The sequence below is a fragment of the Heptranchias perlo genome, chromosome 22, assembly GCF_035084215.1.
Source record: "Heptranchias perlo isolate sHepPer1 chromosome 22, sHepPer1.hap1, whole genome shotgun sequence".
In the NCBI taxonomy this organism is placed as follows: domain Eukaryota; kingdom Metazoa; phylum Chordata; class Chondrichthyes; order Hexanchiformes; family Hexanchidae; genus Heptranchias; species Heptranchias perlo.
In genome coordinates, this window is record NC_090346.1 from 16565046 (window position 1) to 16592724 (window position 27679).

General features: G+C 49.3%; 2 protein-coding genes across 3 annotated transcripts in view; one reads left to right on the top strand and one right to left on the bottom strand.

The window, feature by feature from the left end:
• Nucleotides 1-628: 628 nt before the first annotated feature.
• On the bottom strand, nucleotides 629-27494 carry LOC137340530 (amiloride-sensitive sodium channel subunit gamma-like). 2 transcript variants are annotated; one of them, XM_068003046.1, is made up of 13 exons: nucleotides 27300-27494; nucleotides 17876-18212; nucleotides 13321-13645; nucleotides 12736-12935; nucleotides 12238-12341; nucleotides 9205-9368; nucleotides 8298-8396; nucleotides 8090-8207; nucleotides 7337-7415; nucleotides 4685-4742; nucleotides 3473-3534; nucleotides 2798-2873; nucleotides 629-1085 (listed from the first exon to the last, which is right to left on the bottom strand). In XM_068003046.1, the coding sequence occupies exons 2-13, from the start codon at nucleotides 18193-18195 to the stop codon at nucleotides 720-722; spliced, it is 1971 nt and encodes a 656-aa protein (XP_067859147.1). In that variant the 5' UTR covers nucleotides 18196-18212; nucleotides 27300-27494; the 3' UTR covers nucleotides 629-719. The 2 variants fall into 2 exon arrangements, with proteins under 2 accessions (XP_067859147.1, XP_067859145.1); XM_068003044.1 differs by lacking the exon at nucleotides 27300-27494 and adding an exon at nucleotides 18675-19239.
• The window catches only part of usp31 (ubiquitin specific peptidase 31), an 81463-nt gene continuing 79257 nt past the window's right edge, over nucleotides 25474-27679 (top strand). Inside the window, exon 1 of the mRNA XM_068003043.1 lies at nucleotides 25474-27142. Within this exon, the coding sequence (XP_067859144.1) occupies nucleotides 26435-27142 (708 nt within the window). The 5' untranslated portion in view covers nucleotides 25474-26434. The remainder of the gene's footprint in view (nucleotides 27143-27679) is intronic.

The window sequence follows — 27679 nt, forward strand, 5'->3', positions numbered from 1 at the left end:
GGAACAAGTTTATAGCCTATTAGATATTCCTTGCCAGAGATTCTCATCTGACCTGTTGTCGATGTCTGTGGAGTTTGTGAATGGGGACTGGAGGAACGTATGTCAGGGAGTATCACAAAACTAAGGAGCAGCATAAAACCCAGACCTAGAATTCTCCACCAGCCTGAGGACACAACAAAAACTCATCTGTGTTTTAAACAGAAAGTCAAACTGAGACACACACACGGGCCGTACAGTACCAGACAGGCTTAGAAATCAGGCTTGTAAATCCCATTTATTTTTACAATAGACACCTGTTGGACTGTGCTACAGCAGCAAGCTAACAATAGCCTTCTACCCTCAAAATATATGTACAATCCGTGGCTTTTGTTACATGGCAACAATTTGAAATGGCATTTATTACCAAACGCAAAGATAGAAGATACGAAGACTATGTACAGTTTCTGGAATTATGGAATTATTTGCTCTGAATGATTGGGTTACACAAGCCCCTCCCCCAACACAGACCCCTCCCCCTCCCGACATGGGCCCCTTCCCCTGACACAGGCCCCCTCCCCCCACAGACCCCTCCCCTCCCAACAGACTCCGCCCCCTCCCCGACAGACCCCTCCCCCGACACCGTCCCCTCCCCCGACACTGTCCCGCCCACTTCCTCCCAACACAGGCTCCTCCTCTTTGGTCTTCCCAGGCCTCCCCCAAACACCCATCCAACACCACAATCAATAACTGCAAGACTCAATAGTGGAGGTGTCTTGGATGAAACCACTCCGTATTCGTAAGGTTTGGTAAGTGGGGGGCAGCGTGTCTGGGACAGGCTGGCGAGGTAACTGTAGGGCTGAGTTGAAAGTTGGTGGGTCCTCATCGCTGATGTAGAAGGGGCTTCCATGAGCCGTGTTACTGGCGGTAGGAGGCAGTTGCTGTTCCTCTTCTTTCCTCCACCACCTGCGTACGGTCTGCACACCCTTCCGAGCAGCGATCAGGAACATGTCGATGAAGAACACCTCCACGATCTCGATGATGCAGACTACAGAGCAGCTCATCCATAGTCCCAGCTGGCCCCCAAAGTTCGAGAGTAAGGTCACAACCTGAGATGAGAGAGGTGGTGGAATTAGCTCTGGTACAGAGTCACCGATTGTGGCCTGGACCCGTGAATTGGGGGGGGAAGGAGCAGGTTGGAACTTGGGGTGCAGACCCCCAATCGGAACACTTTGCTGGCTCCTTGGACCTGGTTCCTGGGCTCTGTTCTCCCTTTTGCCAGTTTTTAATGATTTCCTTCCCACTGCCTATTCTGTTTGGTTTCCGATTTCCTGCGCCTGCAGTATTTTACTTCACTAAATGAGCCTTTTGTTTGGATTAGATCATTTGTTTAGATTTATTTTTTATAGCAAACAGCATGGGCTGTTAATGTTCACTTACAGAAAGTGGACAACCTTATCGATACATGACAGCGACGAATCTCGACAAGATGTCTATCTGGGCACTGAGGGTCCAAGACCCGATCACCCACCATCTCCTGTACTTGCTGACCGACATTGACTCCAGGTCTGGGAATGCCTCAAATTCTCATCCTTGTTTTCAAATCCCTCCATGGCCTCGCCCCTCCCTACCTCTGTAACCTCCTCCAGCCCTACGACCCTCCGAGATCTCTGCGCTCCTCCAATTCTTGCCTCTTGCGCATCCCTGATTTTAATGGCTCCACCATTGCCATCCGTGCCTTCAGCTGCCTAAACCCTGAGCTCTGGAATTCCCTCCCTAAACCTCTCCGCCTCTCTACCTCGCTCTTCTCCTTTAAGACCCTCCTTAAAACCTACCTCTACTACCTATTACGACAATTGTACAGGGCTTTGGTGAGACCTCACCTGGAATACTGTGTACAGTTTTGGCCTCCTTATCTCCTTAGAGGCGGTGCAATGAAGGTTCACTAGATTAATTCCTGGGATGAGAGAGTTGTCATATGAGGAGAGGTTGAGTAGAGCGGGCCTATACTCTCTGGAGTTTAGATGAATGAGAGGTGATCTCATTGAAACATCTAAGATTCTGAGGGGGCTTGACAGGGTAGATGCTGAGAGGTTGTTTCCCCTGGCAGGAGATCTAGAACTAGGGGCCATAGTCGCAGGATAAGCAGTCGGCCATTTAAGACTGAGATGAGGAGGAATTTCTTCACTCAGAGGGTTGTGAATCTTTGGAATTCTCTACCCCAGAGGGCAGTGGATGCTCAGTCGTTGAATATATTCAAGACTGAGATAGATAGATTTTTGGACTCTAGGGGCATCAAGGGATATGGGGATTGTGCAGGAAAGTGGAGTTGAGGTTGAAGATCAGCCATGATCTGATTGAATGGTGCAGCAGGCTCAAGGGGCTGAATGGCTTCCTCCTGTTCCTATGTTCCTTCCTATATTCCTCTCCTGAAGACCTGGACTTCGTGCTGGGAACAGTTTCAGGGATGCATGTTGCCATCTGAGTATTATTCATCTGTGAGCCTCGAGTGTGATGGTCATCGGGCTATTCTACCACAGAGCCATCACAGACAAGACTGATCCCCATTGTCACCTAACGTCCAGTTATGTCCACTTCTGGTTGGAGTCACTGGATGACAATCAGGAGTGGGAACCCTTACTAACTGTCTGCTCTCTAACCCATCGGTGCTGAGACCAATGTGCCTCTACTGTTGTCCCAACTGAGATCATCTAGCTCAGCACAGACCAGGGAATCAACCTGGGATCTTCCTGCTCTGTTTGGCTCACAATAAGCTTGCTGGGCCATCAGGAAGTCCAATGAGTATAATTCTGATACTTACATTATTTGCAGGTGTCTCAGAGATGTTCCTCAGATTAAGATCTTTGTAGAAGATGCCCAGATTGGCCAACTCATTCCTGCCAAGTAGAAATAAGACCATGAAAGTCTCAGTTAAGTCTGTGCATGTTGTTATATACATGGCTACTAGATACAGACTTAAAACACAGAATAGGCTAGACCACTCCCCCTTACTCCCATTGAAAGAAGAAGGAAAGACTTGCATTTCTAGAGCGCCTTTCATGACCTCAAGACATCCCAAAGCACTTTACAGCCAGTGAAGTATTTTTTGAAGTGTAGTCACTGTTGTAATGTAGGAAACCCCTTCCCATTCACTCCCATTGTACAGAATCCCAACGGACCAAACCCCTTCCCATTCACTCCCATTGTACAGAATCCCAACGGACCAAACCCCTTCCCATTCACTCCCATTGTACAGAATCCCAACGGACCAAACCCCTTCCCATTCACTCCCATTGTACAGAATCCCAACGGACCAAACCCCTTCCCATTCACTCCCATTGTACAGAATCCCAACGGACCAAACCCCTTCCCATTCACTCCCATTGTACAGAATCCCAACGGACCAAAGACTAGAGGTATTAAAGGCTCCAGCCTATCCCATGGCGTAAGGCAGCACCCTCAGGAAATTAGGGCGAGTTAACAAATCAGAACTTACTTTGTCAGTGTTCTGTTCCCATGGAGACCATTTTCCCAGCTCAGAAGACGAAGGATCCGCTCCTATTGGAGGAAGGACAACGGGGTGAGATAATCCTGTCCCGTTCAGCAGCATAAGGACCGGGGCAGCTCAGTCCCCCCGCGGACAGGCCCCCCCCACCGCCGCGGTCGAGGCCCCCCCTCCGCGGACAGGGCCCTCCCCTCCTGCCACGGACAGGGCACCCCCTCCCCCCGTGGACAGGGCACCCCCCCACCCCGCGGACTTGGCACACCCCCGCGGGCAGGGCACCCACCCCACCGCGGACAGGGCACACCCCCCCCACAGACAGGGCACCCACCCCACCGCGGACAGGGCACACCCCCCCCACAGACAGGGCACCCACCCCACCGCGGACAGGGCACACCCCCCCCACAGACAGGGCACCCACCCCATCGCGGACAGGGCACCCACCCCATCGCGGACAGGGCACCCAACCCGCGGACAGGGACCCCCCCCCCCCTGCTGCGGACAGGGCACCCCCCACCGCGGATGGGGCACTTCCCCCTGCAGACAGGGCACCTCACTCTCCTCCCTCTCACCGTGTCCGGGACACTCCACCATGACCTCTATCCAACTCATTTAAAAACCTTCCACCGACCCTGCTCCACCCATTTAATCTCCTCAAGCAAAAGTTCTGAAACATTTCTCCCTGTCCCAGAAATAAGTTACACAAACTCATCAGTAAAAGGTGGACTGTGTGTGGGTGTGTGTTTGTGTCTTTTCGGGTGTGCGTGTATCTCAGTTGCAGGTTTGTGTGTGCTTGTATATGTGTGTAAGTGTGCATCTGTGAGGGTGTGTGTAGGTGTGCGAAAGTGCATGGATGTGACTGGGTTTGTGACTGAGTGAGTTTGTGTGTGTGAACCTAAGTATATGAGAGGTTGTGAGTTTTTGAGGGTGGATGTGAGTGAGAGTATGTGTGTGTGTAATTGAGTGCGTGTGTCTGAGTGTGTGTACGTGTGAATGAAAGTGTGTAATTGTGTTTGGGTAATTGAGTGTGTGTGTGTGTGTGTGTGAGTGTGAGTGTGAATGAGTGTGTGCAGGTGTATATTCACACTACGTGCCTCCCCAAAAATGTTTCCCTTTAAACACTTTTCTCATCTCATACAGTCCGACTATAAATTAATAATTCAGTTACCAGAGAACAGATACATCTCCTTAGGTGAGGCTGCTCACCTCAGATGGTGATGACGGCCACTGGGCAAGACTGATGGTCATTGTCCATTCCTTGGAACTGTGGAAAGATCACATGATCGTTACCGAGTAACTCAGACCCTTACCACAGTAACTCAGCTCGCTGATAAATAGAAACATAGGAGCATTGAACTGGACACTGGCCCAGTACTGAACTGGACACTGGCTCAGTACAGGACCCAGTACTGAACTGGACACTGGCTCAGTACAGGGACCAGTATTGAACTGGACACTGGCTCAGTACAGGACCCAGCATTGAACTGGACACTGGCCCAGTACTGAACTGGACACTGGCTCAGTACAGGACCCAGCATTGAACTGGACACTGGCTCAGTACTGAACTGGGCACTGGCTCAGTACAGGACCCAGTATTGAACTGGACACTGGCTCAGTACAGGACCCAGTATTGAACTGGACACTGGCTCAGTACGGGACCCAGTATTGAACTGGACACTGGCCCAGTACAGGACCCAGTATTGAACTGGACACTGGCTCAGTACAGGACCCAGCATTGAACTGGACACTGGCTCAGTACAGGGACCAGTATTGAACTGCACACTGGCTCAGTACAGGACCCAGTATTGAACGGGACACTGGCTCAGTACAGGACCCAGTACTGAACTGCACACTGGCCCAGTACTGAACTGGACACTGGCTCAGTACAGGACCCAGCATTGAACTGGACACTGGCTCAGTACTGAACTGGGCACTGGCTCAGTACAGGACCCAGTATTGAATTGGACACTGGCCCAGTACAGGGACCAGTACTGAACTGGACACTGGCTCAGTACAGGGACCAGTATTGAACTGGACACTGGCTCAGTACAGGACCCAGCATTGAACTGGACACTGGCTCAGTACTGAACTGGGCACTGGCTCAGTACAGGACCCAGTATTGAACTGGACACTGGCTCAGTACAGGACCCAGTATTGAACTGGACACTGGCCCAGTACAGGACCCAGTATTGAACTGGACACTGGCCCAGTACAGGAACCAGTATTGAGCTGGACACTGGCCCAGTACAGGACCCAGTATTGAACTGGACACTGGCTCAGTACAGGGACCAGTATTGAACTGGACACTGGCTCAGTACAGGACCCAGTATTGAACGGGACACTGGCTCAGTACAGGACCCAGTACTGAACTGGACACTGGCCCAGTACTGAACTGGACACTGGCTCGGTACAGGACCCAGTATTGAACTGGACACTGGCTCAGTACAGGACCCAGTACTGAACTGGACACTGGCCCAGTACAGGCACCAGTATTGAACTGGACACTGGCTCAGTACAGGACCCAGTATTGAACTGGACACTGGCCCAGTACAGGGACCAGTATTGAACTGGACACCGGCCCAGTACTGAACTGGACACTGGCCCAGTACTGAACTGGACACTGGCTCGGTACAGGACCCAGTATTGAACTGGACACTGGCTCAGTATAGGACCCAGTATTGAACTGGACACTGGCCCAGTACAGGGACCAGTATTGAACTGCACACTGGCTCAGTACAGGACCCAGTATTGAACTGGACACTGGCTCAGTACAGGACCCAGTATTGAACTGGACACTGGCTCAGTACAGGACCCAGTATTGAACTGGACACTGGCTCAGTACAGGACCCAGTATTGAACTGGACACTGGCTCAGTACAGGACCCAGTATTGAACTGGACACTGGCTCAGTACAGGGACCAGTATTGAACTGGACACTGGCTCAGTACAGAGACCAGTATTGAACTGGACACTGGCCCAGTACTGAACTGGACACTGGCCCAGTACAGGACCCAGTATTGAACTGGACACTGGCCCAGTACAGGGACCAGTATTGAACGGGACACTGGCCCAGTACAGGGCCCAGTATTGAACTGGACACTGGCCCAGTACAGGACCCAGTATTGAACTGGACACTGGCCCAGTACAGGGACCAGTATTGAACTGGACACCGGCCCAGTACTGAACTGGACACTGGCCCAGTACTGAACTGGACACTGGCTCGGTACAGGACCCAGTATTGAACTGGACACTGGCTCAGTATAGGACCCAGTATTGAACTGGACACTGGCCCAGTACAGGGACCAGTATTGAACTGGACACTGGCCCAGTACAGGGACCAGTATTGAACTGGACACTGGCTCAGTACAGGGACCAGTATTGAACTGGACACTGGCTCAGTACAGGACCCAGTATTGAACTGGACACTGGCCCAGTACAGGGACCAGTATTGAACTGGGCACTGGCTCAGTACAGGACCCAGTATTGAACTGGACACTGGCCCAGTACAGGGACCAGTATTGAACTGGACACTGGCCCAGTACAGGACCCAGTATTGAACTAGACACTGGCTCAGTACAGGACCCAGTATTGAACTAGACACTGGCTCAGTACAGGGACCAGTATTGAACTGGACACTGGCTCAGTACCGGACCAGCCTTTACTGTATTTGCTCAGTTGGTCTGGTAATCAGGAGGGAGGGAGGGAGGTGCTGCTCTGTAGTGAGTGCTGAGAAGATCGGCTTTAAATGTTATGGGGAATTCTTGTGATTCTGTATCCATGTGCTTCTCTCCAGATCAACCTCATGATTGGGGAAGTATTGTCAGGTGTTGGGCCCACGCATCAAACCTCAGGAACGTACTGACAGGCTGGTCGGCAAACCTTCTGGCAAACCAGCTGCTCCTGAATAAACTTGTCGTGCAGTCTGTAATAGCAGGAAACTGCGGGAAAAACAAAAACACTTTCTTAAACAATCGCACATAACAACAATATAACCTCGCTTGATATAAACACAGAATTAAGTCCATATAGTTCCAGATTTCCACTCCCCTTTGTGTGAAGAAGTGCTTCCTGATTTCACCACTGAACGGCCTGGCTCTAATTTGAAGATTATGCCCCCTTGTTCTGGACTCTCCCACCAGAGGGAATAGTTTCTCTGTATCTCCCCTATCAGAACCCTTTATCAAGGTCAAACATCTTACGTTAAAAATAACAAATATACGAATACCTCACAGGTGTTAATATTTGTCAAGCTCAAAATCCTTACTACTTCAATGAATATCAGGCAAGCAAAGCCCCTCAGCGACATTAGTCAAACAGCAGGTCCTCGTCCTTTTCTTTATCATTTTAAGCTCCTTGATGAGATCCCCCCCTCAACCTTCTCCCGACATCCTGCTCAACGTTCCTCCCCCAGCCATCACCGTACAAAACGATTAACTGGACTTTCAAGGTGTTGCTGTTTTTTGGGGAACTCTCTGTGCAGAAAATGGCCGTTTCATTTACCAATACAACAGGTCAATGCACTTCAAAGTGATTCGCTGCCTGACCATCTTTGGATGTGATAGGGTGCTACACAAATGGAGGTGGTCTACTAACACAGGAAGTGTGAACTCACTCCACCCCGGGTACTTTTTGTAGTTGCAGTATTCTTCGCCCGCTGGCAGTGGATTCTCGTAGTGAGCACAGCCACAACTTTGAACCATCTCCATCTGAAAGCACGAGTGCAGGCACATCTGTGGAGAACAGAAAGTCTCCCATTGGTCTGCGGCCTTTACTCTCAACGTAGGTTTGGACCGACGGCCGTGAGTGAGCTGGAGTGTTACCTGTAATGAGTAGGTCTTGTTGTAGAGGTTTGTCACAGGCACATCGAGTCCATCTGGTGTACAGTCACTATAGGGGCTGCTCAGTCTCTGCGATACAGTCTGAAACAACAGCAAAAAGGGCATTTTGGAAAACACTGGACTTCTGAGAGTTTTCAGGAAGAGGCCGATCACAGCTAACAAGACCACCAAAGTCGACTTTCCAGTCGGTGGCGATCGTGTACAAACACTTAATAGCATTCACACTACATTCCTATACACTGTTTCTTCGCAGGTGTTAACCCGTTAGTGGGAATATAGCACATTACAGCAAGCATTCAACAACAGACTTAACCAATTGGATGATCGGCTATTAGATCTGAACCCCACATTCCCACCTTCCCCCCCATATCACTCAAGCTCATCCACCCAGCTTCTCCCTATCCCTCTCAATCCCACCAACTCACCTTCACCCCATATCCCTCTCAATCCCACCAACTCACCTTCACCCCATATTACTCAATCCCACCGTATCACCTTCTCCCCATATCCCTCAATCCCACCTACCCACCCTCATATCCCCCATTAAATTGCCTCCTGAGCTTATCTATACTGGCTGCCCCACTCCATCACCCTTTGGGTGAAAAGTTTCCCCTCACTTCCCTTCTTATTCCTAACTAACAAAATGTTTTAATTGCATCACCACAGTTTTGTCAGTCCCCTTAAGAATCTTTGGTCAGCTCACCTTGAAGTCTTTTTTTCCCCCAAAGTAAACAGTCTTGACTTTTGTAGCTAGTACCTGAACCGAGTGTGTGTAACACTGTGACGTTTGCTATGGCATCTGGCCGACCGGGATTATCAGCTCATGCGTTATCTTTAATTGCCCCCCTCCCCGGGCCTTGGTGGACGAGTTTCCTGCTGGATAGTTTACCATGTCCAGGCCCATGGATGTCTCCGTTGCTGTCTGTATCTCAATCCCCACATCTTCAATGAAGGGCTGTTCATTCTGATCGTGAATGGAAATCTTTGCTCCCATCGAGGTGACCAGATATGGATTATATTCATCCTCAGCCAAGTGCAGAGTCACCTTCAAGCCTGGGAGGTTCAAAAGAAAGAAAGAAAGGGACTTGCATTTCTATAGCGCCTTTCATGACTTCAGGATGTCCCAACTTTACAGCCAATAAACTGTACTCACTGTTGTAATGTAGGAAATGCGGCAGCCAATTTCACACAGCAAGATCCCACAAACAGCAATGTGATAATGGCCAGTTTTAGTGATGTTGGTTGAGGGATAAATATTGTCCAGGAGATCGGGGAGAACTCCCCTGCTCTTCTTTGAATAATGCCATGGGATCTTTTGTGCCCGCCTCAGAGGGTTTAACATCTCATCTGAAAGACGGCACCTCCGACAATGCAGCACTCCCTCAGTATTGTACTGGGAGTGTCAGGCTGGATTTTGTGCTCAAGTCTCTGGAGTGGCGCATGAGCCCATGACCTCTGACCCAGAGGCGAGACAGCTACCCACTGAGCCACAGCTGACATAAGCCATCGATTGTTAATACTCCTCTGAGCAGCAGTTTATTCCCTTTAAATCAATTTTTCTCCTCAGTTTTTCTCCCATTCTCTCCTGAAAGCACTGACTTTCAGGGATACAGTTGCCTAGGTCCGGGCCTATATGTGACTCCAGTCCCACATTAATGTGGTTGATTCTTAAATGCCCTCTGAAAGTGGCCTAGCAAACCCCTCAGCTGTATCAAACTACGCAAGTAGAAGGCCCACCACCACCTTCTCAGGGCAGCGAGGGATGGGCAATAAATACCGGCCTTGTCAATGACGCCCACTTCCCGAGAATAATTTTTTTTTAAATACCAAGGGAAGCTCTGGTTATGAAGAGAATTTGCTTTATTTCATTAATGCAGAGAGGTCTGATAGAGGGGTTCAAAATTACTAAAGGTCTTGATTTCGGGAAAAACAATTCCCGCTGGTCGGTGAGTTGGTAACTAGAGGGCAAAAATTTAAAGAACAAAGGGAGAGGTTGAAGAAATGTTCCCACGCAGAGAGTTATTCAGATGTGGATTGTCCAATCAGAAACAGTGGGGGAAGCAGAATAGCCTTTAAAAGAAAAGTGGATAAATACTTGAAAAAGAAAAATTTGAAGGGTTATGAGGAAAGGGCGGGGGAATGGGTCTAATGGGACTCTTTCACTGAGTGGGCACAGGTACGGTGGGCCCAACGGCCTCCTTCTGTGCTGTCCAATTCTGTAATTATAGTTGTTATTGAATGCAGTCAGGTATTCACATCAGTCAGAGCACGGCAGAGTGTTTGGTGCAAAGTTAAAAACAGCTGATAAGAGGTCAAGGGGCAGCAGCGAGTCACACAATGAGATGGTCATCGGTCAGAGTTTAACGTGGTTATCGGTGAGAGTTTAAGGTGGTTATTGGTGGTTATCGGTCAGAGTTTAACGTGGTCATTGGTGAGAGTTTAAGGTGGCTATCGGTGAGAGGTTGAAGTGGTTATCAGTTAGAGTTTAAAGTGGTTATCGGTCAGAGTTTAAGCTGGTTATTGGTCGGAGTTTAAGGTGGTTATCGGTGAGAGTTTAAAGTGGTTATCGGTCGGAGTTTAAGCTGGTTATTGGTCGGAGATTAAGGTGGTTATCGGTTGGAGTTTAAGGTGGTTATCAGTTAGAGTTTAAGGTGGTTATCGGTGAGAGTTTAAGGTGGCTATCGGTCAGAGTATAAGGTGGTTATCGGTGAGAGTTTAAGGTGGTTATTGGTTAGAGTATAAGGTGGTTATCGGTTGGAGTTTAAGGTGGTTATCGGTTAGAGTTTAAGGTGGTTATCGGTCAGAGTTTAAGTTGGTTATTGGTTAGAGTATAAGGTGGTTATCGATTGGAGTTTAAGGTGGTTATTGGTTAGAGTTTAAGGTGGTTATCAATGAGAGTTTAAGGTGGTTATCGGTTGGAGTTTAAGGTGGTTATCGGTGAGAGTTTAAGGTGGTTATCGGTTGGAGTTTAAGGTGGTTATTGGTTAGAGTTTAAGGTGGTTATCGGTTGGAGTTTAAGGTGGTTATCGGTCAGAGTATAAGGTGGTTATCGGTTAGAGTTTAAGGTGGTTATCGGTCAGAGTTTAAGGTGGTTATCGGTGAGAGTTTAAGGTGGTTATCGGTTGGAGTTTAAGGTGGTTATCGGTTAGAGTTTAAGGTGGTTATCGGTCAGAGTTTAAGTTGGTTATTGGTTAGAGTATAAGGTGGTTATCGGTTGGAGTTTAAGGTGGTTATCGGTTGGAGTTTAAGGTGGTTATTGGTTAGAGTTTAAGGTGGTTATCAATGAGAGTTTAAGGTGGTTATCGGTTGGAGTTTAACGTGGTTATCGGTTGGAGTTTAAGGTGGTTATCGGTTGGAGTTTAAGGTGGTTATCGGTCAGAGTTTAAGGTGGTTATCGGTTGGAGTTTAAGGTGGTTATCGGTCAGAGTTTAAGGTGGTTATCGGTTAGAGTTTATGTGTGAGAAGAAACCTATCTCTATCTCTAAGGTCACTGCCTTGTGGTCAGAAATGTAACAAAACTTAACAGAGAAGAATGGAAACTGCTGGAGGAGGAGGAAGAGAAAGAAAGGCTGGAGTGGGTGATGGAAAATGTGAGCTGAGAGATTTGAGGGAGTTTCCCAGTGGGTCAGTGAGTTAATCCAGCCATTAGCTGAGCTATTCAGACCAGGAAGGACCCTGGGTTGAGTCCTGGTATCAGCAGGATGGAGAGCTACCAGCGGGGTTCAATGAGGAGAAAATTAGCCAGGGTTTTCCTCACAGATTAATGGATTGCTCCCCCTCCCCCAACGAGAATCCAGAGCAAAGGCTTGGCCTCCCAGCAGAGTAAAGTGTTGTTCAAAATAATTGGAAGGCTCCGTTTTCTCTTGAACTTTAGATTTTGCCCCTCTCTGGGAGGTGAATGTTGTTGCCGGGTGGGTTTTACCGTTTTCGCTGCCGCCGGTGGTGGTCCGTAGAACGTGGCCATTCTCTCCACCATTGAAGGTGAAACAGTTTCCATGCAGGGGGTGGTGCATCAGACTGAAGTTCCTGCAATGGAGAGAGAGACAAACCTCAGTACCTGGACAGGAAAAGCCACCAGCCAGGACGAATCTGTCATCGGAAAGAAAGTACAAAGGCTCCCATTGATACCGCAGCGTAACAGGCCTCGGAGAGACATGTCCGCTCAGTGCAGTCAGCCTGTGTGTATAGAGGATTGAGGGGCGATCTGATCAAGGTGTTTAAACTGATAAAGGGATTCGATGGGGTGAATACGGGGAAACCGTTTCCTCTGGTGCAGCGCTCCCTCAGCCTGGATCACATGCTCGAGTCTCTGGAGTGGGCCTTGAACCAACGACCTTGTGGTTCAGAGGTGAGAGTGCTGCCAATGAGCCACGGCTTAATATTGAAAGAGGCACCTTCACCTATAACTCAATATACAAACCTTGAATCACAGGGTAGTCCATCGAACAGGCAGGTGAGCATGAGGTCATTGGCAGAGTAGCCCATTTGCAGCTTGGTTTGTTGAGGCACCTGTGCCATGATGTTGATGTAGTGCAGCCGGTACCATTCCTGAATGGCCGTTATGCCCGAATTAAACGTGTAGATGATGCAGGTGGAGTTTTTATCTTGGTTTCTGTCGCACTGTCACAGGGGAGACGGAAAAAAGCATTCATTACAAAAAGAAGCTGCACCAACAGTCAGCGCCCGCTCGGTCCGGTCAGCGCCCGCTCGGTCCGGTCAGCGCCCGCTCGGTCCGGTCAGCGCCCGCTCGGTCCGGTCAGCGCCCGCCCGCCCGGGCCGGTCAACGCCCAGGACACCCCACAAGGCCATGGTAGAAACTTGGATTCAAAGCCGGGGCTCAGTGTATCCAGGCCCCCTTTCCCCCCTGCCCCCCATCCACCAGCTTCCGCCCCACCTCCCGGTCTCCCCCAGCCCCCCTCCCCCACCAGCCGCCCCCCCCCCTCCCAGGTTAGAATCGGGGCTCACAATCCTCGTTATAAGCGGAGAGGTGGGAGGTGTAACTTACCAGTTTGAAGCCGACCAGTTTGGCTCGGTTCTGCGTGTTGATGCTCCCAAAGGACTGGGTTTTGATCGTCCCATTGACTCGGTGCCGTCTCTTGGTGATGAGGTCAGACACGATGCTGTACTCCTGGTCCATCAGCTCGATATGCAGCAACGGAATGTTCCTGAAGAGTGCGTCATTTTGACCTTCCGAGGGGCTTCCCCGGATGGGCTGGCTCTGATCTCGCGCCCGGCTGCTGTTGGGCCCATTAGTGAATTGGTACAGCTCTCTGATGGCGGTTTGAGTCTCCTGGTCTAATTTCTTGAGGAGGTGTCTTGTTGCATTGTATCTGTGAGCAGACATGAGTAAACCCAGGGCCAATAGGAATTACTAGACCAATAATGACCAAGGTCCATCTAGTTCACCTTCTACCACCCTGGAAATCGCTGATACAACGATAATGGAGATGTTGACTAATCAGAGCAATCAATTTCCATCGATTAGTCTCCAACAGACCCAGATATGAGGCAAGGAAACTCCCAGTGGTGGAGAGCTTTGGGAACCATAGGTCTAAGATCACCTGTTCCTCCCGAGCCTGTCACACTCACCACATGTCACATCTCAAATTACCCCTATAGTGTATCCCAAAATATAATTTTCTGAAAGAAATTGATCTAATTTGCAATTGGATGAATCAGCACTAACTGTTCCCACCCTCTGCCCAGGGAGCCTGGTCCATGGACTGGTCACTCACCCACTCAAATACTGATTCTTTAATTTGTTCTCGGGATGTGGGCATCGCTGGCAAGGCTGGCATTTATTGCCCATCCTCAGTTGCCCCGAGAAGGTGGTGATGAATTTACCCCTGTTCAAGCACAGGCCGTGTGCTCTGGTTCTACTGTTCTGGACAAGGTGAAACAATGAATTATTCATCATCTGGGTGAACACTGGTTTGTGCTGCTTATATTATTATTTAAGTGTAAACTGAGCTGTCTCAGAGAGGACCACACTTGCAGGGAGTGTAGGTCGGAGAATTCTTGGGCCCTGGGCAACGAGAACATTCCGAATCCCTCCTCATCCCCCGCACGACCCCCCCCACACACATCCCCCCATCCCCCGCCCCGACACAACCCCTCCCCATCCCCCACACAACCCCTTCTCCCGATCCATTAAAACAAACATGTAATCAAATGCACGAAGAAACAGGCTGGTAGAATGTTTACACACTATTAATAATCATGTTTTACAATATACCACTCTTAAAGAGAACTGCCACCTGAGCAGGGGCCCTGTATTTGGCCGGGGCCCCGAGTTTTGTCCCCCTATCTTTGACCCAAGGGTTAAAGTAAGGTTTGTCTGGAGGCCTAAGGATGTTACTGGAGGGGGTAATATAAAGGATAAAGAGGGAAATAAATCAAATACATTGGAAAAACAATGGAACATTTCAGTAAGGAAAAGCAAGACTGAGCAGTTTCAGTAACAATAGCCACTCGATTGACGCTTCACAGCAGGAAAGATATAAAGGAATGGATACCAAACCATGGTGGGAGAGGGAGAAGCCAGGTGAAGGGTCAAGGTTCACAGGGCAGGACACCATCAGGGTTGTAGAGCGAGAGAGCAGGGGAGTTAAATGGAGAAATAGCAGGTCTTGGGGTTTAAATGCTTGCAGATTGTAAGAGGAAAGGAAAAGTGAGGGAGGTGAGGAGTTCGATAGTTCCAAGGTGCTGGGAAAGATTGTGTTAGAGTCAGAGACGCGCGATGAGCCTTAAGTTCCGGCACAGGCACGATGGGACGAATGGCCTCCTTCTGTGCTGTATCATTCCACGAAGTTCAACTCAGCGAGGATGCTGGGAGGAGGATGGGTGTGTAGGGCAGGGTATTTGGAGCGTGGGAGGGGAACAAAAGAACTCAGACGAACACTGAATCATTGTAGTATCAAGAAGATAGAAAAAGACTGTAATAGTTGTGGGAAATGAGATAGAGGGTGGAGGCTGGGAGTGAGAGAAAGATCTCCAAACAGACGTCAAGCTGTTTCTTGTCCGGGGGGGGAGAGAGGAACCTCCCCAGATACGGGAGCAGGATTGCAGTCGTGTGTCAGCCGTGGCTCACTGGTATCACTCTTGCCTCTGAGTCAGAAGGTCGTGGGTTCAAGCCCCACTCCAAAGACTTGAGGCCATAATGCAGGCTGACACTCCCAGTGCAGTACTGAGGGAGTGCTGCACTGTCAGAGGTGCCGTCTTTCGGGTGAGACGTTATACCGAGGCCCCATCAGCCCTCTCAGTTGGATGTAAAAGACCCTATAGCACTATTTGAAGAAGAGCAGGGGAGGTGTCCAGGCAAATATTTACCCCTAACCAACATCAATAAAAAACAAGTCATTATCTCATTGCTGTTTGTGGGATCTTGCTGTGTGCAAATTGGCTGCCGAGTTTCCAACATTACAATAGTGACTAACTTCAAAAAGGTACTTCATTGGCTGTAGAAGTGCGTTGGGAACATCCTGAGGTTGTAAAAGTGTGATACAAATGCAAGTTCTTTCCTTTGGACAGAGCCTGGACTTCGCTGAGAGCGTAGAGTCAGTGAGAGACCGCAGACTCCGAGAGTGTAGAGTCAGTGAGAGACCGCAGACTCCGAGAGTGTAGAGTCAGTGAGAGACCGCAGACTCCGAGAGTGTAGAGTTAGTGAGAGACCGCAGACTCCGAGAGTGTAGAGTCAGTGAGAGACCGCAGACTCCGAGAGTGTAGAGTCAGTGAGAGACCGCAGACTCCGAGAGTGTAGAGTCAGTGAGAGACGGCAGACTCCGAGAGTGTAGAGTCAGTGAGAGACCGCAGACTCCGAGAGTGTAGAGTTAGTGAGAGACGGCAGACTCCGAGAGCGTAGAGTCAGTGAGAGACCGCAGACTCCGAGAGTGTAGAGTTAGTGAGAGACGGCAGACTCCGAGAGTGTAGAGTCAGTGAGAGACCGCAGACTCTGAGAGTGTAGAGTTAGTGAGAGACCGCAGACTCTGAGAGTGTAGAGTCAGTGAGAGACCGCAGACTCTGAGAGTGTAGGGTTAGTGAGAGACCGCAGACTCCGAGAGTGTAGAGTTAGTGAGAGACGGCAGACTCCGAGAGTGTAGAGTCAGTGAGAGACCGCAGACTCTGAGAGTGTACAGTCAGTGAGAGACCGCAGACTCCGAGAGTGTAGAGTTAGTGAGAGGCCGCAGACTCCGAGAGTGTAGAGTCAGTGAGAGACCGCAGACTCCGAGAGCGTAGAGTCAGTGAGAGACCGCAGACTCCGAGAGCGCAGAGTCAGTGAGAGACGGCAGACTCCGAGAGCGTAGAGTCAGTGAGAGACGGCAGACTCCGAGAGCGTAGAGTCAGTGAGAGACCGCAGACTCCGAGAGTGTAGAGTCAGTGAGAGACCGCAGACTCCGAGAGTGTAGAGTCAGTGAGAGACCGCAGACTCCGAGAGCGTAGAGTCAGTGAGAGACCGCAGACTCCGAGAGCGTAGAGTCAGTGAGAGACTGAGAGTTGCAGACACTGAGTGTAGGGTTCGGGAGAGACTGAGAGTTGCAGACACTGAGTGTAGGGTTCGGGAGAGACTGAGAGTTGCAGACACTGAGTGTAGGGTTCGGGAGAGACTGAGAGTTGCAGACACTGAGTGTAGGGTTCGGGAGAGACTGAGAGTTGCAGACACTGAGTGTAGGGTTCGGGAGAGACTGAGAGTTGCAGACACTGAGTGTAGGGTTCGGGAGAGACTGAGAGTTGCAGACACTGAGTGTAGGGTTCGGGAGAGACTGAGAGTTGCAGACACTGAGTGTAGGGTTCGGGAGAGACTGAGAGTTGCAGACACTGAGTGTAGGGTTCGGGAGAGACTGAGAGTTGCAGACACTGAGTGTAGGGTTCGGGAGAGACTGAGAGTTGCAGACACTGAGTGTAGGGTTCGGGAGAGACTGAGAGTTGCAGACACTGAGTGTAGGGTTCGGGAGAGACTGAGAGTTGCAGACACTGAGTGTAGGGTTCGGGAGAGACTGAGAGTTGCAGAAACTGAGTGTAGGGTTCGGGAGAGACTGAGAGTTGCAGACACTGAGTGTAGGGTTCGGGAGAGACTGAGAGTTGCAGACACTGAGTGTAGGGTTCGGGAGAGACTGAGAGTTGCAGATACTGAGTGTAGGGTTCGGGAGAGACTGAGAGTTGCAGGCACTGAGTGTAGGGTTCGGGAGAGACTGAGAGTTGCAGACACTGAGTGTAGGGTTCGGGAGAGACTGAGAGTTGCAGACACTGAGTGTAGGGTTCGGGAGAGACTGAGAGTTGCAGATACTGAGTGTAGGGTTCGGGAGAGACTGAGAGTTGCAGACACTGAGTGTAGGGTTCGGGAGAGACTGAGAGTTGCAGACACTGAGTGTAGGGTTCGGGAGAGACTGAGAGTTGCAGACACTGAGTGTAGGGTTCGGGAGAGACTGAGAGTTGCAGACACTGAGTGTAGGGTTCGGGAGAGACTGAGAGTTGCAGACACTGAGTGTAGGGTTCGGGAGAGACTGAGAGTTGCAGACACTGAGTGTAGGGTTCGTGAGAGACTGAGAGTTGCAGACACTGACCTATATGGGTTCATGTTGCAGATGGTGATGGCGGGGAAGGTGATCTCCTGGAACTGGACGATGATGGTGACTGAGGCGGTGTAGTAGGAGGCGATGAGGAGGGCACACTGCCAGAAAATGATGGCCACTGTGCTGAAGGTCAGGATTGCCCAGGCAGCCCGGCGCAGTCGACCTTTCGACACCACAATCCTGCGGCAGCCGTGGGTGTTGGTATGGTAGCAATACCATCGCAGCAGCTCGTAGGCACTGGCTGCTTGAGGGCCTGTCACTGGCAGCCTCTCCTTGATCTTCTCCTTCAGTCGCTTTGTCCCCGATTCCATGATCTCTGCAATGGGACCTTGCACAGAAAGAGGTTTCCACAGTAAACTATACGGGAAGGTCGAGAACCAAGACCCACACCCCCTGCCCCCCTCTCCACCCACCTCACACCCTATCACAGTTTAAAAAGTTGTGAGACAATTTTATTCTAAACTTTTCGGGGTTCGTCATTAAAAAATCCCACAATGAGAATCTTCAGTTCAAACCATTAAGCTCCAGTGTCACATCGAAACAGGCCACACACACCTCACCTATCAATCAAACCCATTAAACTCGAGTTTAAAAAGTTCAGTGGTGGAGGGAGAGGAAAGTTTCAGTCAAACACTGGTTATATAATTTATTAAAACTTTTTCACCAACACCCCAGTGAGATTTGGTTCAGTTTATCAATTTAACTGCACTCCCTGTGAAAGTTCCCTCTCAATATTATTAAATTACTTTCTAACTGGAGACAATTCACATTAAAAAAAAGTTGAACAGACCTGTTTAGGGAGTGAGGGACACGGAGCTGCAGTTTAACCAAGCGATTCCTGGAAACTGGGATGGCAGAGACCTGGAGTTCAGTGTCTGGCAGTGAGACTGGATCCGACTCCCAGCTCCGGCCCCCGCCCGAGGTGAAGGGGCTGTTCCAGGGCTCTCAGTGACACCTTCTGGTACAGCTCCTGATCAACCACCTGACAGCCCCTTTTATATATTATACAAAAAGTACTGGGCCATACGACCCAGGGAAATCGAGAAAGTGAAGAAAGCTGGGAGACCAAACCAATCACTAGTTAAAGAAACTGAATAAATGAGAAAATAACAAAATATAAATCATTATACAACAGATTTTTCAGGGTATGGGTAATACTTGCAAGGCCAGCATTTTTTGCCTGTCCCGAGTTGCTACTAATGATTAATTTTACAACTGAGGGACCTGCTTCACCACCTGAGGGGATATTAAGGGGTAGAAATTGGTATGATTTGTACCCATTTGTTTGGGTGTATAACAGGCACAAAGTGCACTAATATATCAGTTGGACAGGCTACACCCAAACTGCACAGGTGCTGGTCCACTGCTAAATTCATGGGGCCCATTTTTTAGGTGTCCCAGGTAATCATGTTGGGCTGGGTATGGAACGCACTATACCTGGTGTGAGACACACCACGCCTGGTGTGAGACACACCACGCCTGGTGTGAGACACACTATACCTGTTGTGAGACACACTGGGTTGGATGTGAGACATACGGTGCCTGGTGTGAAACGCACAGGGCTGGGTGTGAAACATACTACGCCTGGTTTGAGACACACTACGCCTGGTGTGAGGTACACTACACCTGGTGTGAAACACACTACACCTGGTGTGACACACTGCGCCTGGTGTGAATCACAATGGGCTGGATGTGAAACATTCTGCGCCTGGTATGAAACACACTACATCTGGTGTGAGACACACTGTGCTGGGTGTGAAACATTCTACGTCTGGTGTGAAACACACTGCGCCTGGTGTGACGCACACTGCGCCTGGTGTGACGCACACTGCGCCTGGTGTGACGCACACTGCGCCTGGTGTGACGCACACTGCGCCTGGTGTGAGGCACACTATGTCTGGTGTGAGGCACATTACATCTGGTAAGAGACACACTACGTCTGGTGTGAGACACACTGCGCCTGGTGAGAGCACACTGGGCTGGGTGTGTCAGCATTTACCATCAGAATGGGGCCCACCTGCACTGGGACACCTCCTCCTCCGCTCTGGGTTAGGTGGTTGCCTAAAGATAACTCTGAGTGACAGGACACCACAGGTGGTACAGGAGCCATCCTGACATTAAACGTACGGCACAGAACCACTGTGGTGAGCGAACCCTTCCATACTGCATTTAAAAAAAATTTAAATCATAAAATGTATGACCGAACCTGCCATGGGTTATATTAATATACCGCACAAAACTAGTAATATACATTTAACAACACAGTAACAGTGGGAATGATGATCTTATCCCAATAAACCCATGAGGTGGGAATGGTTAATGTTACGTGCATCCTTCCCTTGATGTGAGTACAGCCCACAGGAGTGTGAACTGAACAAGACTGCCGTGTTTCACAAACCAATGCTGTACTGCCACCTAGCCATTGACTGTTAGCTACACTCCTGGGACAGACTTTCACCGGAGGAGCTGAGCACTCACAACACCCAGTACGGCCTGCAGTGCAGCCTGTCTCCAATGGATGTTAGTGCCTGGGTTATTACATGATGTGGAGATGCCGGTGATGGACTGGGGTTGACAATTGTAAACAATTTTACAACACCAAGTTATAGTCCAGCAATTTTATTTTAAATTCACAAGCTTTCGGAGATTTCCTCCTTCCTAAACATTTGCCTGAGGAAGGAGGAAATCTCCGAAAGCTTGTGAATTTAAAATAAAATTGTTGGGTTATTACACACAGCTGAGGCAGAGGGAAGGTTCCCTTCTCCATCTGCTGGATCAAATGCAGACTTCCAGCCCTGCGGTTTGCCCTGTTTGAATTCTGTGAGTCAGGACGCTTGGAAAGGGCTGTTTTTAACGCACTGATTGGTGAATAAATCCTAAAACCAGAACACCCAGATCTGTTAGCTTGAGACAGATTAATAGGAACACGGATTCAATTGTAGTGGGGGAATTTTCCGATCTCATGAGCTTCTGAGATTGCAAATCAGAAATTCAGAAATTGTGGGCAGGGTGTCCCTGAATTTCTGATCTTCGCCACTTGATGGATGAGGCTCCCTCCCGGAAACACAGACTTGGACAATTAATTACCCCTTATCCGCAGCCCGTGGCTTCATGTTACGCACCTAAACGGCCCACGAAGATAATAAGCTCAGACCCTCCTGAGCTGAGGAACTCAACGAAGCAGTGACCTGTGTCCTGTTGGGGGGAGATGGAGGGGCAGGAGTAGGGTTGCCAACTCTGGTTGGATGTATTCCTGGAGGTTTCATCACATGACCTCCTGCCTCCAACCGGACAACCAGCCATTTCTCCCCATCTCCAATATTCTTATAACTAAGATGTGGAGATGCCGGTGATGGACTGGGGTGGACAAATGTAAGGAGTCGCACAACACCAGGTTATAGTCCAACAGCTTTATTTGAAATCACAAGCTTTCGGAGCCTTGCTCCTTCGTCAGGTGAAGACTTCACCTGAAGACTTCACCTGACGAAGGAGGAAAGCTCCGAAAGCTTGTGATTTCAAATAAAGCTGTTGGACTATAAGCTGGTGTTATGCGACTCCTTACATTCTTATAACTAATAAACAAAAGTACTCAAAGAAAATGAAAATGTTAATGCCCCTATGATTTTTCTCCCGGTTTGCTCACAGCCGTGTCCTGGAGATTAACCTTTATTTCCTGGAGACTCCAGGACAATCCTGGAGGGTTGGTCACCCTAGGAAGGAGAGACAATGGGGGTGGGAGGGGGCAGGTCTTGATTCTCTGGCTTACCAGGGATCAATGAGAGTTTGTGCCGGATCTGATTTTATCTCATATATCGCCGTTCCTTCAACGTCGCTGGCTCATTATCCTGGAATTCCGGACCTAACAGCACTGTGGGAGAACCTTCACCACACGGACTGCAGCGGTTCAAGAAGGCGGCTCACCACCACCTTCAGTTGTTTGACATGAGAATTAACAAATATCCAGTTTCTAGTAATCACTTTTCAGGATTAAAACTAATCTTCTATTATACTGTCACCCCTACTTTGGAGTGACCGATATTAAACCCAAACTAGGGTTTATAGACTACAATTGTACATTTAATTACAATTAAATAGGGCTACGAAGCCCAATAGTTTGGCAAATACTGTAAGTACAATATAAAACATATATACATCAAAAAGAACATAAGAACATAAGAAATTGGAGCAGGAGTAGGCCAATCGGCCCCTCGAGCCTGCTCCGCCATTCACTAAGATCATGGCTGATCTGATCCTAACCTCAAATCTAAAGAACACAAGTAGGAACAGGACCCGGCCAGTTCGGATCGGTCAAGGCCCTGTGGGTGGCCCGCTCCGCCACCCACAGGGCCTTGACCGATCCGAACTCAGCTTCATGTCCAATTTCCTGCCCGCTCCCTGTAACCCCTCCCTTTATCAGAATTCCTTCTGCAGAAATGTAACAGTATTTTTCATTTTTAAAGATGAAGTTCTGGTAACCAGCATGGTGAGTTCAATAAGTTTTGACCCCACATGCCACTTTCAGCATCGGTGTAACATACTGTATTGAATTATCTCCCTCGCAAAGGAGTTAAAGGTAAATCTTCGGCCTGGCCAGTCACCAGAAGCAGCAACGACTCCAATACTGTTTCAGAGACCTCATAGAATCATAGAAAATTGATGGCACAGAAGGAGGCCATTTGGCCCATCCTGTCTGCGCCGGATGAAAATGAGCCACCCAGCCTAATCCCACTTCCCAGCACTTGGTCCGTAGCCCTGTAGGTCACAGCACTTCAGGTGCACATCCAGGTACTTTTTAAATGCAATAAGGGTTTCTGCCTCTACCACCCTTTCAGGCAGTGAGTTCCAGACCCCCACCACCCTCTGGGTGAAAATATTTCTCCTCAGCTCCTCTCTAATCCTTCGACCAATAACTTTAAATCTTTGCCCCCTGGTTATTGACCTCTCTGCTAAGGGAAATAGGTCCTTACTATCCACTCTATCTAGGTGCCTCATAATTTTGTACACCTCAATTAAATCTTCCCTCAGCTTCCTTTGTTCCAAAGAAAACAACCCTAGCCTATCCAATCTTTTCTCATAGCTAAAATTCTCCAGCCCTGGCAACATTCTCGTAAATCTCCTCTGCATCCTCTCTAGTGCAATTATATCCTTCCTGTAATGTGGTGACCAGAACTGTACACAGTACTCAAGCTGTGGCTTTGAGCTTGTTTTAATTCTTTTGTTCTTTCCTAGTCGGGTTATGAGACAAATTTATTACTATCATAGAATCATACAGCACAGAAGGAGGCCATTCGGCCCATCGTGCCTATGCCGGCTCTTTGAAAAACCTATCCAATTAGTCCCACTCCCCTGATCTTTCCCTATAGCCCTGCAAATTTCTCAACTACAATTAACATTGCAACTATAAAAATAACTGGATAATTATATTGATGCAACCATGGATCTCGACAGGATTCATACTCCCACAGCACAAACATGCGCTCTTGTCTGCAAAGACTTGCTACATTTTTAAGCTTCCAGATAAGCAAGTCTGTTGGCTACGGTATAACCAGGCATTCACAATTGGTCCAGTAACAAGAAACCACTGCTATTTCAAGTAATTTGGCCATTGGCAATTTAAATCAGTGAACCAATCTCACTTAGGATCAAACAAAATCGAAAAATGAAACAAAGCAATTCAAAATGTTTTACAATGTGCACTATGCTTGTCCTGGGTGAGATTGATGCTGACATTACATTCACAAGTACAAATAAATTCCTACCTCTCCTCACACTGACTTGGTTTTTGAGCCACAAACTTCACCCAAAACACACAACCAAATAACATTTAAAAAGTCGAATGCACCACTTTGCAGGTTGCTGCTGAGTACTCAGGGTGAGTTTTGCCTGGGGCTGTATTATGTGGGTTCTTGTGGTCAGTTTTTACTGTAACACCCCTGATACAATCACTGTGTTGGATGAAATGTCACGTTCACGGCTGGGTATTGGGAGGTGCTCACTATCACTCTGGGATAACATGCAGGGCACAGCTGATGTGGGTGACTAAGAATTGGCACCAATATCGGTTACCTGTTTTCACCAATATTCCTGTATCACAGTTACATCAAAACCACCGCCCTGCTACTGGGTTAACTTTCTCCTGTTTTTTCTGAGGCAAATGTAAGAATAACAACAACTACTTGCATTTATATAGCGCCTTTAATGTAGTAAGATGTCCCAAGGTACTTCACAGGAGCATAATCAAACAAAATTTGATACCGAGCCACATAAGGAGGTATTAGGACAGGTGGAGGAGGAGGAGAGAGAGGTAGAGAGGTGGAGAGGTTTACAGAGGGAATTCCAGAGCTTAGGGCCTAGGCGGCTGAAGGCATGGCCGCCAATGGTGGAGCGATTAAAATTGGGAATGTGCAAGAGGCAAGAATTGGAGGAGTGCAGAGTTCTCCCTCAGTGTTGCACTGAGAGTGTCACAATAACTTAAAAGCCTGAGTCCTGGAATAGGGCTTGAACTCACAACTTTGAGTCACAAAAACAAATCATAAGTTTTACAAGTTTATCAAGCGATGATTTCCAGGAGGTTGCTAGCAGATAATACAAGTAAATGTCTCAGTGCATCTATTCTCTTTTTGTCGTTGTTACCCTATTTGATCCTGAGATGAGCTGCTGACCACATATCTGCTCCATCACCAAAACTGCCTACTTCCACCTCCGTAACGTCGCCCTTCTCCGCCCTCAGCTCATCTGCTGCTGAAACCCTCACCCATGCCTTTGTTACCTCCAGACCGGACTATTCCAATGGTCTCCTGCCCGGCCTCCCATCTCCCACCCTCCATAAACTTCAGCTCATACAAAACTCAGCTGCCCGTATCCTAACTCGCATCAAGTCCAGTTCTCCCATCACCCCTGTGCTCGCTGACCTACATTGACTCCCGGTCCGGGAACGCCTTGTTCCTTGTTTTCAAATCCCTGTATTGCCTCACCCCTCCTTATCTCTGTAATCTCCTCCAGCCCGACAACCCTCCGAAAATCTGGAATTCCCTCCCTAAACCTATCACTCTCTCTACCTCTCCTCCTCTAGGACTTGCCTCTTTAACCAATGTTTGGTCACCTGTCCTAATGTCTCCTAATGTGGCTCGGTGTCAAATTTTGTCTGATTACGCTTCTGTGACGTTTTACTACGTTAAAGGCGCTATATAAATGCAAGTTGATGTTGGGTGAACAAAAAATAGAATGTAGGAGGAAAATGGAGCCAGAAACTCAGGAGTAGATTATGATGCATTGTAACATAAACTGTATAAAGAACCTGTATAATCTTATGCAGGAAAAGAAAGTTTGTCAGGCATTGTCCATAAAGTCCCCTCCCCTTTAAATCAATTTATTTCCCCACTCTGCTATTTCACTCCCCTTTAAATCAATTTATTTCCCCACTCTGCTATTTCACTCCCCTTTAAATCACTTCAACCTACTGCCGCAGGGTGGGGCGAGTGATTGACGTTACTTATACCCAATCAGAAGCGGGGCAGGGGTCGAAGGAGCCAATGGGAGTTGAGAGCGGCGGTTGCCATGGCGAAGGGGGAAGGACGCCGCCCCCTGGAGGGAGCGCGCCGGCCGCTCCCGCCCCCGAGCCCGAGCCATGGTGCGGGAGAGCGGCGGGCGAGCGGAGCGTTGTTAGGCGAAGGCCCAGCCGCTGGGAATAGCGGCCTTTTTCCAGCACATGCCAGGTCTCGGAGAGGGCGGGAAGGAAAAGAATAATGAGCCGGACACGGAGCGTCCGCCTGGCGGCCCGGACAGGGGTTGCCAGCCCACAGGCCGCAGGCTTCTGAGGCGATCGAGTTAAATCCCTGCCGCGCTGAGAGACCCGAGGATAGCAGAGTGAGAGAGAGAGGGGGAGGGAAAAAAAACAGGCGCAGCGACCCCGCCCGGCTGCAGGGGCGATGCGGATTCCCGGCCGAGTGAGGGAGTCGGGGAGCGGAGCCGAGCGGCGCCTCGTGGATCCGGCACCTCACTGAAAAAATACGGCCAGAAGCGGACAGCAGCGCCGGGGTCAGGCCGGGGTCAACCCGGGAGAGGGGCGTTCGCGCGCTGCTGACACCGGCAGCAAAGTCAAGTCCGCCCCGGGAGCAGAGCGCGCGGACCGGGACCTGCTGCAACCTCGCCACTAAAAGTTTAACTTTGCCCCCCTCTCCTGTGTGTTCAGAGCATTGCTTTTAAACATCCCTTTTTTTTTTGCATATTGCATTGCGATTCATAACACTTTCCCATTGATTTTTTTTTGCAACTTAAAGTCCCATTTTTTGTTTCGATTTTTTTTGCATTCTAAATTGCTACCTTGTTTTCTTAAATAAAAACAAAATTGCAAGTTACAAAACTTTCAAGTTGCAATTTGAAATGTTGCAATTTTTAAAGTTTGCAATAAATTAAAGCAGTTTGTTTTCCCCCTCAATTTTTTAATTTTGCAATTTGTAACTTATTTTTTGCATTTTATTTGGGGGTGGTATTGCATTATCCATAATATATTTTGCAAACATTTTTTTTGGGGGGGGGGAGGTGGGAAAGATGTCTAAGTCGGCAGCTAAAGAGAAGAAGTCGTTCAGTAAGAAACTTTTCCGACGGGGCTCGGCGCGCTCGGTCGGGAGTTTCATGAGCCGGGTGCTGAAGACACTCTCCACCCTTTCGCACTTCGGTACCGAGGAGGCGGCCGAGGACGAGAAGGACGACGGCGGCTTCAATAGCTTCCGAGCGGCCGGTGCCGGCGCGGCCATGGGGTTGGGGATCGGGCTGGGGGCCGGGGTCGGGGTGGTCTCCTCGGCCTCTTCCATCATCATGATGATGAGCGGCATTAACCCTGCGGCAGCCGCCGCCAGCCGGAGCGGAGCGTCCGGGCAGAGCGATTCCTCCGACAGCTGCTTCTCGCCGGCCTCCGGGGATCGTTGGCAGCCGCCCGGCGTGTCCGGCCTCAAGAACCACGGCAACACCTGCTTCATGAACGCCGTGCTGCAGTGCCTGAGCAACACCGAGCTCTTCGCCGAGTTCCTGGCTCTGGAGCAGTACCGGGACCGGGTGGCCTGCGGACTGGAGCCCCCCGACGGAGGAGAGGGCCGGGATCAGGAGGTGGAGCAGGACAAGACTTCCAAATCCAACGGGGTTTTATTCCGACCCAGGTCCCAGCCGGACAGAGGAGGAGAGGTCACCGAGCAGCTCGCTTCTTTGGTCCGAGCCCTTTGGACTTCAGAATACACCCCGCAGCTCAGCCGGGACTTCAAGGTAGGACTGTCATTGCTGGAGAAGTCACACCCTCCACCCACGGGACAATCGCCCCCTCCCCTCCCCATCCCATCCATCCTCAGGACTAAAATAATTTCCTTGGGAATTGTGCAATGATGCCATAAAGTTGCTGTCTTAATCACTTATTGGTACAAACCGTCACAGCTTAAAGATTACAGCATATTATTCTGGGCATCTTCCAGTCACTGCAGCCTGGCTAAAAATTCCTGGTTGGGTTTGGAGTAGCAGGTACTTCACAGAAGAACGGGCAGTCTGTGCCCAGGTCACACCTATAATCTGCTTGCTTTGTTGGTATGGTTAGCCAGTAAGTCTGAACATGCAGCACACTTAAACTCGACAGAGGATCCAGTTGTGGAGTGTAGTATGCTGTCGTAAAAATATTTTTGCCCTTGAGAGGGTAGGGAACTGAGTAACCAAGATGCTTCCACCCAAAGGAAATTTACTTTGAGGAAAGGTTAAAGGGAAAGTAAAATTACACCAACACAGGGTGGGTGGGGGCAATGTTTGGGCACTGCC